The sequence below is a fragment of the Patella vulgata genome, chromosome 1, assembly GCF_932274485.2.
Source record: "Patella vulgata chromosome 1, xgPatVulg1.2, whole genome shotgun sequence".
Classification (NCBI taxonomy): domain Eukaryota; kingdom Metazoa; phylum Mollusca; class Gastropoda; family Patellidae; genus Patella; species Patella vulgata.
Window position 1 is genome coordinate 52,377,614 of NC_065879.2, and position 13,691 is coordinate 52,391,304.

A 13,691-nucleotide genomic window follows, 5' to 3' on the forward strand; every position below is an offset into this window, starting at 1 on the left:
AGGAAAGCTGTCTAGTCGTTCGGATGGGACAAAAAACCGAGGTCCCGTGTACACATTGGCGTGCACGTAAAAGATCCCTTGGCGCAGTTAGAATTCGATATAAGAGTAGGCCGTAGTTCGGGCAAAATTTGCCTCATAGCACACTGTATGGCGTATGCCCGTCTTCATTAGCCCAGGTTAGGAGCAGAACAGTAGGACGTTAAACTCCATTTCATTTCATTTCATTTCAATGATATAACTGTTAAATTAAACAACGGATAACTCCTACCTCTTAAAATGATCTATATAATTAGTAAATAATTATTATTATCTAATGATTGTTGTTTTGTGACATATAAAGTGTAACCAATATCTACATTGTACTTTTATAATCAATATGATACTGTGTATTAGTCGTTTTTATGTTCTTATGATTTGAATTTCTTCATGCAATATTTGTAAATCGCCAGTAGGAATAAATGTCTCTTATATAGATACATTATGCTGGCTAGAAGTTGCACGGTAGGCTAGCATTTGGGACTGCGATCGAAAGGTCAGCGATGAACTCTCTGATTCGACATGCTACTTTCCGATGGCACAGAAGCTACTTTCTGTTTCAGCATGTGCTGTATCATACGGTCTGTCATTGAGTCAACTGGCGGGGTTTCGATTCCCCGGTTGTAAGTGACAAGGAGTAGGGTCGCCTGTCCAACCTTATGGGTTTTCTCCGGGTCCTCCGGTTTCCTCCCACTGCAAGTGATTTGTTGAAATAAAAGAATTAAACCATATGTTAGTTCAGAAATGACCTAGTTTCTGTCGAGTGGACGTTAAACCCCATCTCTCTCTCTCTTTTCATTCAGGGGGGTTGGATGGCTGAATGGTTAGCGTGCGCGCGCTGTATCATAAAGTCTGTCATTGAGTCAACTGGCGTGGTTTCCAATCCCCGGTTGTACGTGGCAAGGAGTAGGGTCGAGTGTCCAACCTCGTGGGTTTTCTCCGGGTCCTCCAGTTTCCTCCCACTGCTAAAGACCCCTACGCGCAAGCGAATTATGTAAATAAAATTAAACCATATGTTAGTCCCAAAATGACCTAGTTTGTGTCGAGTGGACGTTAAACCCCATTTCTCCCTCTCTCTCTTTTCATTCAAATATACTATTAAAAAAAAGTAGGGGATATTTGATTTTGGGGGCATAATACTAAAATATGCAAATGACTACGAAAAAAGTCACTATAGAACCTAACAGAAGAAACATTTCCAGTTACATGTGACGCCCAAATGCACCAATAGCTACCGCATGGAATGCAGGTGATGCTTGGGATCATTATGGGGGTCCAACCTAAGATTTGCACGATTCTGACTTTGAATGTTACAGTCATTGTGGCATTGAATTTCAGGGTGGAAACATCAGTTTAATTGTTTTAGTGACCAGAAAACAAATTTTGATATGCGTCGGCTTACCCAAAATGAAAGGTTACGTGCCCTTGGCATGCTACAGATCGGCACAACACAGGCGGTTGTGGCGCGGACGATGAATGTTTCTCAGTCTGGAAGAACGGCTTTACATGTTGTTGCAGGGCGTGTTACAGGCCAGTACTACCGGGACAACATCTTGGCAGTCCATGTTGTGCCGTTCGCACGACGTCATGGCCGCCGTTTCATCTTCCAGGATGACAACGCAAGATGTCACAGGGCCAGGATCGTTACAGGTTACCTCCAACAACAGAACATCACCACATTACCTTGGCCAGCACTGAGTTCCGACCTCTCCCCCATCGAGCATGTCTGGGACATGCTTGGACAGAGGTTACGTCAACGTCAACAACGTCCTGCCAATGTCCAAGAACTTGCTGCTGCGTTGCAACAGGAATGGGACAATCTGGACCAAAATGACCTTAGACGTCTCATTAGGAGTATGCCACGTCGGATCAATGCTTGTTTGGCAAACAGAGGAGGATTTACCCGTTACTGACTTGGTTGTGATGCTGTGGTAACTTTGCTGTTTGACCCCGGGTATCATTTTACCCTTATAAAGGTCAGTCTGTGCCTTACTTAGTCTAACGATCATTTGGAATAAATCGATGAATGTGAACTTCATTTCATTTTGTCATTTGTTTCTTCGTCAGTTTCATTAGGTGACTTTAATAACACTTAAAAATCAAATATCCCCTACTTTTTTTGAATAGTATATATATCAATTAGGCTTTCTATAGAAGGAGTTCCCCAAAAAATATTAGATTGCCTTTTTGAGAAAAAGACCTCTGAACATGCCCGTCCAGTGGCGCTAGTCTTCTTTTATATAGAATTCCAACCGCCAGGGATCTTTTACGGTCACACCAATGTGTACACGGGACTTCGAAATCGCGTTCATGTCAGCTACTCAAATATGTAACTGGTTCAAAAATTGATTGAATATTCAATGAAATATCGCCAATTTTCTGGTTTCGTGCACGTTAAAGATTTGACGTCACTAATAAAAACCTGATATTAATTACAGATGGAGACCATACTCAAACAACGTCATGCCTTTTATTATAGGTGCAATATTCTATACTACTGTACGATAATACTGCAACCGATTAATAAATTGGATTTTCTTATAAACAGCGCGAGTCGTCGATTTCTGTCCAGATGATTACCGGTATAAGATAATTTTTACAAAGAAGCAACAATATTAATTCAAAGACTAATTATTACACACAGCAATCAACTATTTCTGTTACAGGGTCACTAACCCCATATTTTGGATAGAAAAAAACACTCATGTTTGAAATAATTTCAGTTCAAATATCATCACTGATAAAAGCACTCTTGAATTGGCTCTATACGTTGACAAAACGTACAGATTGTATCCCCTCTTATGTTTCGCTTAACAATGAAAGGTGCTGTGTTCAATTTTCGATCCCTTTGTTCTGCTACTCCTGAAATTTGGAACTGTTGTACACTGGTTTTAAATATAACACTACTGATTGGCCTCTCTGTAGAAGAAGTTCCAAAAAAATATTATGTTGACTTTTCGAGAAATAGACCTCTAAAAATGCCCCAAATCGTAAAAATACGACGTTTTCGATTTTCGATCTCTTTTTTCAGCTCCCCCTGACATTTAAAAAAATAATACAGTGGTTTCACACAACAGAGTACCCATTTATCTCTCGATTGAGAAAGTTTTAAAAAAGTCGTTGGGGGCGTTTCCGAGAAACATGCGTCTAAAGTTGCTCGAAATCGCAAAATACCTTACTTTTCAAAGTCACACATCTTTTTTAGTTTTTGATAGAAACTTGTCGCTGAAGTGCCATCTGATAGACAATTCAATTGGCTATTAAACGATATAAAACTTTAACTAAGCGACAAGAACACAATTGATACATCGCATTTTCCGCACAGGCACCCATTTTTCACTATTTTGTCAAAGTTTGGATACCTTTCTTGACTACTTCCGGTGATTAGAGGATTTTCATTTATAGTTCATGGACTGGTTTGGTCCTTCGACTTTATATTCCTGAAGTTTCAGAAAAATCGTTGGAACCGTTTTAAAAAAATAAGAACTCTACGATTTGACCAAAATGGGAAAAAAAGTGAAAAATCAAAGTCAACATTTCAGAACAAAACTTATATTGTTGGAATCGGGTTGATGTCAGCTATCCAAAAATATAACTGAAATTTCAAAATTCAAAAAAATAAAAAAATTTGAAAATTTAGAAAATTTTCCATTTTTCACCAAAAAAATGATACCGACAAAGTTTCTAAATTCCACAGTTTTGAACTGCTATCTGCTTGGAAATGTCTCCAGCTATCCAAAAATGTACATATCTGAAGAATCGATTGAGAATTAAGAGAATAATGGCCGGTTTTCAATTTCCGTGCACGTTAAAGATTTGACGCATTTCTGCTATGCGTACAAATTTTGAAATAGTTTTAAGCAGTAGCTGCACACCACTTTTCCGACAGAAAATCAAATTTCAAACCTCTATCTCTTATAGTTGCAGAGATCTAGCTTTCCCCAATAAAAGAAAGAATAATAATACTAGATCTGCATAGCAGATATCAAAGCTTTCATATAAACTTCAAAAGGGGTTATTAGAATCTATGAATCAACAACCACTCTGACGGAAGATATTCTCTGGGCTAAAAAATCTTTTTTCTCTCAGCTACGAGAGATACGTAGAATTAAACCGGCCCAGAGCCGACCGTGTTCATACGAAGCCGCTTATTTGACATTGACACATAACTGAAGGTGAATAGGGCTACCCGTCCAGTTAATACAATGGGCAATCTCACATCGGTCCACTAAAGAGAGGCACATGCTAGTCGCCCCCTACTTCCCCAAGACATTTAGTCCAAACCTTGACTCTCATACATATAAACCATTTGGTACTACATGTACATGTATTTCGTACTTATATCATATTAAACCCCTCGGCCGCCATGTTGAATCACACAGTATTTAACGTTCTATATCCTAACATCTTTATGAAATCAACGACAAATCTAAACTTGGGCACTCCAACCATTTTTATTTTTACATCATTCAGTTTTTTTTAAATAAGTAATTCTATCACAAATTATAGTGAAGACTGGACCACTAAACTAGTTACCCATCAGTTTTTCTTTGTGTTAATGCGTTCTACATTTTCAAAGCAATGATTCTTATAATGTGCGAGCCGCCATGACACCGGCGGATATTATAACTTCGATAGGCGAGAAACTTCAGGTAGCAGTTGGGTTTCATCAAATCATATAATTATGCGGTACGGCTTCACCTTTATTTCAATGGGAATTGGTTTATTATATGTGCAGTGCAGTTTTAGGTCAGTTTATGTGTAAATTAAGGGAGCTATACATAGGCCAGTAACCTTTTTGTAGTCATTTGACTAAAAAAAACTTGCGGAAAGGAACTCCGTAGGACAAGCCACTACTGTGGCAGGAGTAAGGCGGAAGACATCAGTAGTGGAACCATTTCTAAGTTAATCCCGAAGTGCGTTGCTATTGTAAGAATATATAAAATCGGGTTTCCGTTCCGCTTTTTTTTTGCTGTAGTTTGAGTAATGAGTTAGAGCGTATATTTTGTAGTCAAAAAATCATTGCAAATAGAAGACCTCATCCCCACCACCACCAACCTGTAATACACTAGCTAGCTTGTGTATTTCCATATTCCATTTCCGAGAGATAGATAGAGAACACGCGAAATATAAAGTGATTTTTCTTACAATCAGGGACCATAATTCATGAAGTTACGATTCGATATGCGCAAATATCGAAAGGAACCATATCTTTGGGTTATAAACATGCATGTCAAGTTTCATCAAAATCTTTCACTGTGAAAAACCGGGGCCAAGTCATCTGAAATCAAACAAATTTTACAATGTAGGTAGTGAAAACAAAATGTTATGTTAAGCGTTGTTCGAGGGTGGGGTGGGTGCATAAAATTCCAAATGCAAAGGGTTATTTTTCGTGCACGCCAATATGCACACAGGATTTCGATTTTTCGTCCTACCTAAAAAAAACTGCACGCAAAGTTAGTTGTCGGGCCTTCGGTCAAGAACCACAGACAAAGGGAGAGAACGGGGACCTCTGTTTTGCATACCATCCAAGCGACTAGGCACTAATCCTTGTACCATGGACGAGGGGACGGGCGTTTTTCGTCCCATCGAAACGACTAGACACAGATCCTTGCTAGGCCTTCCATACTTCACCACTGCCAACGGGGAACCACTTTGACCTCGGGTTTTCGTACCATCCAAACGACTAGACACTAATCCTTGCAAGGCCTTCCGTTCTGCAGCAAATGAGCCACGCTGGCCTCGTTTTGTCGTAACATACAAACGACTAGACAATGTTTCATAATTTAGTCATGTTCGCGTGGGTGGGTTGGCAGCAGAATTGATATGTACATGATAGTGACACGAGGAGGGGGGGGGGGAGCGGGGTGTACACAAATCACACAAATCAGAGCTTTGTAATACACGCATATACTTGATATACTAAATACACAAATGGCTGAATTTCGAGACATTTCTGGCACTCTTTTATCACATAATGAGAACACTGCATTAATTTCTATATATCAATAAAATATGCCTCAGACCCATTGTTTATTTTTAAATTTGAATTAGACTCGTAACAAAATATATTTTCTGGCAACAAATAGCATATAAATAAAACTAGATTTACTTTCTGATTATTTTTTTTAAATGAAATCATTCCAGGGCTTTTATTGACATTTCAGAAAATGTAGAGTTGGTCCCATGCACTTGAGGCCAAGGTCCTTGAAGTTGTACAGCTGCACCCGGTGACCGATATTTATTTAACGGGGAATAAGTGATAATTCATATTATAACAGTAAATAATTAAAATATCCCATAGGGATTATAATAATATGTATATCATGTAGGTGTGCATGTAGGTTAAAATTGTGACCTCTGTAAATAGGCCCGTTCCTTGCATTTAGTTTTAGAGTTAGGAGTGCTAAAATTGAGAGAGCGAAATGGGGTTGATCGACCACTCGACACAAACTAGGTCATTTCGGGACTAACGTATGGTTCAATTTTATTTCAATAATTCAATTGCGCGTAGGGGTCTAGCAGTGGGGGGAAACCGGGTGATCCTGAAAAAATACACAGGTTGGACGGGCGACCTACTCCTTGTCACGTACGGAAAGATACCCCAGCAGTCAAAATAGGTCAAAATAGGCGATTTCGGTTTCTAGTGTCGATGCATCGTTACGGTCAGTTTAAAAAATTGTCTTTTAAGGATAATGTGTATAGTACCAATACCTATCATATACGGAAGAGGCGATAAAATCTCTTTGCATTTCCAATTTCAAAATTAATTAAAACCAATATTAAATTCCGAAAATCGTTTTTTTGCTAAAACTCTTTTCTTTTTAATGTGATCAAAATGGGGGTAAAGCACAGAGTCAGGGGTGGTAATGGGCGTATTGTGTCCTAATTTCATGGTTTTCGGACAATCGGTGCCGGTGTCACGGCGAAATTCCACTTTTTTCCCCTCATGGAAGCCGTAAATTGACGCAAGGAGTAGGGTCGCCTGTCCAACCTTGTGGGTTTTCTCCGGGTCCTCCGGTTTCCTCCCACTGCTAAAGACCCCTACGCGCAAGCGAATTATTGAAATAAAATTAAACCATATGTTGGTCCCGAAATGACCTAGTTTGTGTCGAGTGGACGTTAAACCCCATTTCTCTCTCTCTCTCTCTCCGTAAATTGACTTGAGGCCAGTGTCCTTTAAGTTGTACAGCGGCACCAGGTGACCGATATTTATTTAACGGGGAATAAGTGATAATTCATATTATAGCAGTAAATAATTAAAATATTTCATAGGGATTATAATAATATATCATGTCTGGGTATTACAGGGTTAAAACCAATATTAAATTCCGAAAATCGTTTTTTTGCTAAAACTCTTTTTTTTTAATGGGATCAAAATGGGGGTAAAGCACAGAGTCCGGGGTGGTAATGGGCGTATTGTGTCCAAATTTCATGGTTTTCGGACAATCGGTGCCGGTGTCACGGCGAAATTCCAGTTTTTTCCCCTCATGGATGCCGTAAATTGACAAGAACAAACGACTTGAACGAATGCAGGTATCACCTTGAAATTTTCAGGGTGCCTAGGTACCAACGTGAAAAGTTGCTCGCCGGAATTTAGTACTCATGGTACCGTTGGTTCCTGTGTAGCGCATGCGCGAAATCAAAACCAGCTAAACTCGAAAACAACCTTGTCGGCACGGAAAACATCAAAGGAGAAATTCGAATTTTTGAAATATTCAAATACCAAACATTTGACCATGATCCAGGCTATCCTCAAATGTATTAATTTCGGTAATAGGAGACAGATTCTCTAAGCCACGACCAATTGTGTATGTTTTCAAGCCCATAAATGTGGATTTTTCACTAATTTTCATTTTCATTTCAAAATGACGTCCATCAGTTGACCTAAATCAAAATTCTAAACTAATAGATTTTTAGGCTTTCCTTCAAGCATTCAGAAAATGTAACTCTTATGTCTTTAAGTAAAATATTGCAAAAGCCGTATGGACTTTTCACATTTTGAGATGGTGGCACTTCCGGTTTGCTCGACAAACTCCATATTTTGTGTACTCATCAGTACTGTCTTAGCTAGTACAGAAAAAAAATTTCAAGGCAATCTGACCTATATTTCGTCGATTTTTTTGAAAACTTTGATCCTTAATTTCACCAAGGGGAGATAATTTAGAAAATTTCCAAGGACATCATTGAAGTCGCATTGGCAAGATCTACTAACATTCTAAATTTCACGAAAATCGCACAACTATTAAAGAAGTTGTCAAATTGGTAATAACTTCCGGTTCGAAATGACAGCGACGAATTTTCGAAATGCCAAAATCCGAAATTGCAGATTTGAAGTAAATGTTTCAAGATACTCAAAGAAAAAAGAATTAGTAAAATAGGTCAAATAGTCACAGAGTTACAGCATTGTAGGTCAAATGCATTCCTTCGTAAAATTTGGTGATTTCGGATTCGTAAAACGTTTTGAAAATATATTTAATCAACAGCCACCACCCATTTTTGGGGGGATAGGTAAAAGTTTCAGAACGATCCTATGGTTATATTCTGAGAAATCCGATTTGTGGACAAAACACAAAAAAAAAATAATAATAATAATCTTAACAGAAACAATAAGCTTTCATATGTAATATGAAAGCTTAATTAATCTTAGTAATAACAATAGCCTTTCACCGAAGGTGAAAGCCTAACTAGAATTGCGTGCAATGCTGAAGGCTTTCACGGTCGCAAAGGCGTCGCACGATCGCCAGATATATGACAAAAGACTATCCCCACCACTCCCCCCCCACCCCCCCGAAAAAAAAAGCACACTCTAGCATAACTCAGATATTGACCCCTAAACATGCTCCAACACGTAAAAATACGCTGTTTTCAATTTTCGATCTCTTTTTTGGGCTACCCATGACAATTAGAAAAATTGTACAAGGGTTTCACACAATACACTACCCAGTAGAATCTCGATTGAGCAAGTGTGAAAGAAATCATTGGCGGCTTTTCCGAGAAAAGTAATTATATAACTGTTAAATTAAACAACGGATAACTCCTACTTAAAATGATTTATATAATTAGTAAATAATTATTATTATCTAATGATTGTTGTTTTGTGACATATATAGTGTAACCAATATATACATTGTACTTTTATAATCAATATGATACTGTGCATTAGTCGTGTTTCTGTTCTTATGAATTTAATTTCTTCATGCAAAATTTGTAAATCGCCAGTAGGAATAAATGTCTCTTATATATAGATACATTATGCTGGCTGGAAATTACACGGTAGGCTAGCCTTGGGGACTGTTTGTAAATCGCCAGTAGTAATAAATGTTTCTTATATAGATTCATTATACTGGCTGGAATTTGCACGGTAGGCTAGCCTTTGGGACTGCGCTGTATCATACGGTTTGTCATTGAGTCAACTGGCTGGGTTTCGATTCCCCGGTTGAACGTGACAAGGAGTATGTCGCCTGTCTAAACTTGTGTGTTTTCTCCGGGTCCTCCGGTTTCCTCCAGCTGCTAAAGACCCCTACGCGTAAGCTAATTGTTGAAATAAAAAAAAAATAAAGCATATGTTAGTCCCGAAATGATCTCTAAACATGCTCGTACAGCGGCGCTAGTCTTCTTTTATATAGAATTCCAACCGCCAAGGGATCTTTTACGGTCACACCAATGTGTACACGGGACTTCGGAATCGCGTTCATGTCAGCTACTCAAATATGTAACTGGTTCAAAAATGGATTGAATATTCAATGAAATATCGCCAATTTTCTGGTTTCGTGCACGTTAAAGATTTGACGTCACTAATAAAATTTTAATATTAATTACAGATAGAGTCCATGCTCAAACGGCGTCACCCCTTTTATCACAGGTGCAATATTCGATACTACTGTACGATACTACTGCAAACGCTTAACAAATTGGACTTTCTTATAAACAGCGCGAGCCGTCGATTTCTATCCAGATGATTACCGGTATAAGATAATTTTGACAAAGAAGCAACAATATTAATTCAAAGACTAATTATTACACACAGCTATCAACTATTTCTGTTACAGGGTCACTAAACCCATATTTTGGATAGAAGAAAACACTCATAGTTGAAATAATTTTAGTTCAAATATCATCACTGATAAAGGCACTCTTGAATTGGCTCTATACGTTGACAAAACGTACAGATTGTATCCCCTCTTATGTTTCGCTTAACAATGAAAGGTGCCGTGTTCAATTTTCGATCCCTTTGTTCTGCTACTCCTGAAATTTGGAACTGTTGTACAATGGTTTTATATATAACACTACTGATAGGCCTCTCTGTAGAAGAAGTTCCAAAAAAATATTATGTTGACTTTTCGAGAAATAGACCTCTAAAAATGCTCCAAATCGTAAAAATACGACGTTTTCGATTTTCGATCTCTTTTTTCGGCTACCCCTGACATTTCAAAAAATGATACAGTGGTTTCACAAAACAGAGTACCCATTAGCCTCTCGATTGAGAAAGTTTTTAAAAAATCGTTGGGAGACTTTCCGAGAAACATGCGTCCAAAGTTGCTCGAAATCGTAAAAAACGTTACTTTTCAAAGTCACATAACTTTTTAAATTTTTGATAGAAACATGCCGCTTTAGTACCATCTGATAGACAATTCAATTGGCTATTAAACAATATAAAACTTTAACTAAACGACAAGAACATTGTTGATACATCGCATTTTCCGCATAGACACCCATTTTTCACAATTTTGTCAAAGTTTGGATACCTTTCTTGACTACTTCCGGTGATTAGGGAATTTTCATTTATAGTTCATGGTCTGGTCTGGTCCTTCGACTTCATATTCCTGAAGTTTCAGAAAAATCGTTGGAGCCGTTTTAAAAAAATAAGAACTCTACGATTTGACCAAAATGGGAAAAAAAGTGAAAAATCAAAGTCAACATTTCAGAAAAAAACTTATATTGTTGAAAATTTTCCATTTTTCACCAAAAAAATTAGAGGGAAAAGTTTCTAATTTCCACAGTTTTGAACTGCTATCTGCTCAGAAATGTCTCCAGCTATCCAAAAATGTAAATATCTGAAGAATCCATTGAGAATTAAGAGAATAATGGCCGATTTTCAATTTTCGTGCACGTTAAAGATTTGACGCATTTCCGCATCAAAAGAAGATGCAAAATCTAAAACACTGAACATTTTTTCAAGGATAACGGGTGTTATCGGAAGTTTGCTTTTTGGGGGAGAGGCTATTAACCTTTTCACGCCTTTAAGAAGTGATTGAATCCGAAAATTAGTTAACGGGTTCTCAAGGCCTGCTTCTAAATGTAACAAACGTATGATATTAATATATCCCAAAATACTTGAATATGATAAGGTTCTAGTCAAAAATACAATATAACGCTGAATACTGAGTTGTGAACAAGGAACAGGGTCATAACCAAAATATAAGCAAAAACGTAAATACGATCTTAAATGCGCTCTATATGTAGCTTTAGTTGACTCTGCAAAGATGGATGTCTTTCTTGAGCCAAAATAAAGCCTGCGAAAGAAAAAGAGAGCAAGCATTAGACAAAGTATGGGAGTGAAAAACATAGAAAGGACTAAGTAACAACTCACTGAAATATAATAATAGTTAAGCTGCAACTAAAGCATACTTTGGGTCATGCATACGCGAAAGAGCATCGGCAAGTATATTATCCGTAGTCGAAATAAATTTTGCAGTGATGTGTATGTTCAAAATCGCCAACATATAATAGAGCTCCCTGAGGTAATCCACACCAACCGGATTTCGCAATGTCCCTTTATTTAAGGCATACATGGTTACTTGGTTATCAGTAAAAACTGTCACATGCTTGTTAGCCCAATGTTTACCCCACCTGCGGAAGGCAAGCAACACTGTAAAAAGTTCCTTTAAGCGGTAATGATGATCGAACAGCATTACGGATGGCAAAGAATAAATTTGAAAATATTCTCCTATTTCTTCCGTGTATTGTAAATAATCAAAAATACTTTGTTGATCGCCTAAGTCCCCTCTCTCCATCAGTGACTTCATGATACGCACATTAGCGCTAACCCACTGTGGCATGGTGACCTGTTCAACTTTAACCTTTGACACAGAGGAACGAACATGGAGAGATTTAGTTTCACGATCTAATTCTATGGTGTCCATATCGTCATAATCAGACGGAATAACTTTATTGTTCGAAACAAAATCCCTAATGAATAGAGGTTTATTTGTCCTACCTGTTTTGTCATCCCGGCTACTATAATTATCCGATGGCGGTTGCGATTTAACACTAATATCACTATCGACAATATCGAAACCTTCCATTTTAGATAAATCTTTCAATAACTCGTTTAATTTTGAGTCTTTTTGAAGATCCTTTGATGTTATTTTCCATTCAATAGGTCCACTGCCACTTAAAGGCACTAATTTCTTCAAGGCCTGTCTTAATTTTCCTTTTTCTGAGATGACAATATTCAGCTGATCAACATCTTCTGTAAAATTCTCGTAAAAATCTAGAAGGCATTCAAGAGTATCTAAGCCTTGTTCCTTTAAGCAGCTAACAGTAGTTTCATTTAGCACACTGGAGAAAGATTCAAAGTTGAAACTAGCCATTTCAAACAAATTTTAAAACAAGCGCGCTGCGAACATTACTGTTCAAACGTTTGAATCCAACTGACAAAGATACTGCGAAAATGATGACGTTGCTACGTCGCTAGGAAACTAAATAAACATTGTAGTGTGAACCAACTCACTACATGCATGATGCAATAATGAAACGTAATCAAAATAATACAAAGTAAACACCGCTAAATTAAATACATATTAAGGTGTTAATCTGTCACATTACTGGAATCGGATTGCCTTCAGGTACCCAAAAATGTAGGTCAAATTTGAAAATTTTGAAAAAATAACAAAAATTGTCTCTTAAACAACAATTTTCATTTTTCGAACGCTAGAAGTCAGCGACGAAGATTCGAAATTTTCAACTGCTATCGTCCTGAAAATGTCTTTTGTATGAAAATAGATACAGAATTAACGAAGCTACGGCCGTTTTTTAATCTTTATGCACCGCACGAAATTCGACTACTTCCGGTCTGCGCAGAGGTTTCAAAAATACTTTATCAAGTAGCCACCACATGGTTTCCCTATAGAAAATTGAACCCCAGATCGATATCTGTTTTTGATCATGGAGAAATAGGCTCCCACGGTAAATAATAACAATAAGAATAATAACTAGAACTGCGACGCAGTAATGACGGGTTTCACGGGTGCCCCGTTACCCTTGAACATATGTCACTTCTGGTACTGATGAAACCATTAAAAAGGTTTCCATATAAGCTTTGCACACACCAAGTAAAATGTACGCAGAATCAACCAAATCCAGCAATATCAATTCATTTTATACATTTGTTACATGTAAGTGATCCTGACAAAATTACATTACTTTCGGTGATAATGAAAATGCTAAATTAGATTCATGAAATCAGAAATGGCATAAGGCATCACATGGTGAAAATTTTATGTGTAAATCGAATAATAATTTCCACTTTCATAGACCAAAAACCTTGATCAGTGACTTATAGAAAATCGTCTATTTCTCTGCAACCGTATCTGTATCTGTAATTTCCACTTTCATAGACCAAAAACCTTGATCAGTGACTTATAGAAAAT

General features: G+C 37.6%; 1 protein-coding gene across 3 annotated transcripts in view; it reads right to left on the minus strand.

Annotated features, from left to right (window-relative positions):
* The window catches only part of LOC126830155 (uncharacterized), a 513,485-nt gene that overhangs the window by 409,043 nt on the left and 90,751 nt on the right, over positions 1-13,691 (minus strand). The window contains exon 6 of one of the 3 annotated variants that reach the window (XM_056099493.1): positions 10,217-10,284. The exons of the other annotated variants lie outside the window; for them this stretch is intronic. Coding sequence (XP_055955468.1) covers positions 10,279-10,284 — 6 coding nt within the window. The 3' untranslated portion in view covers positions 10,217-10,278. Of the gene's footprint in view, positions 1-10,216; positions 10,285-13,691 lie in introns of those variants that run through there. 3 annotated transcript variants of the gene reach the window in all.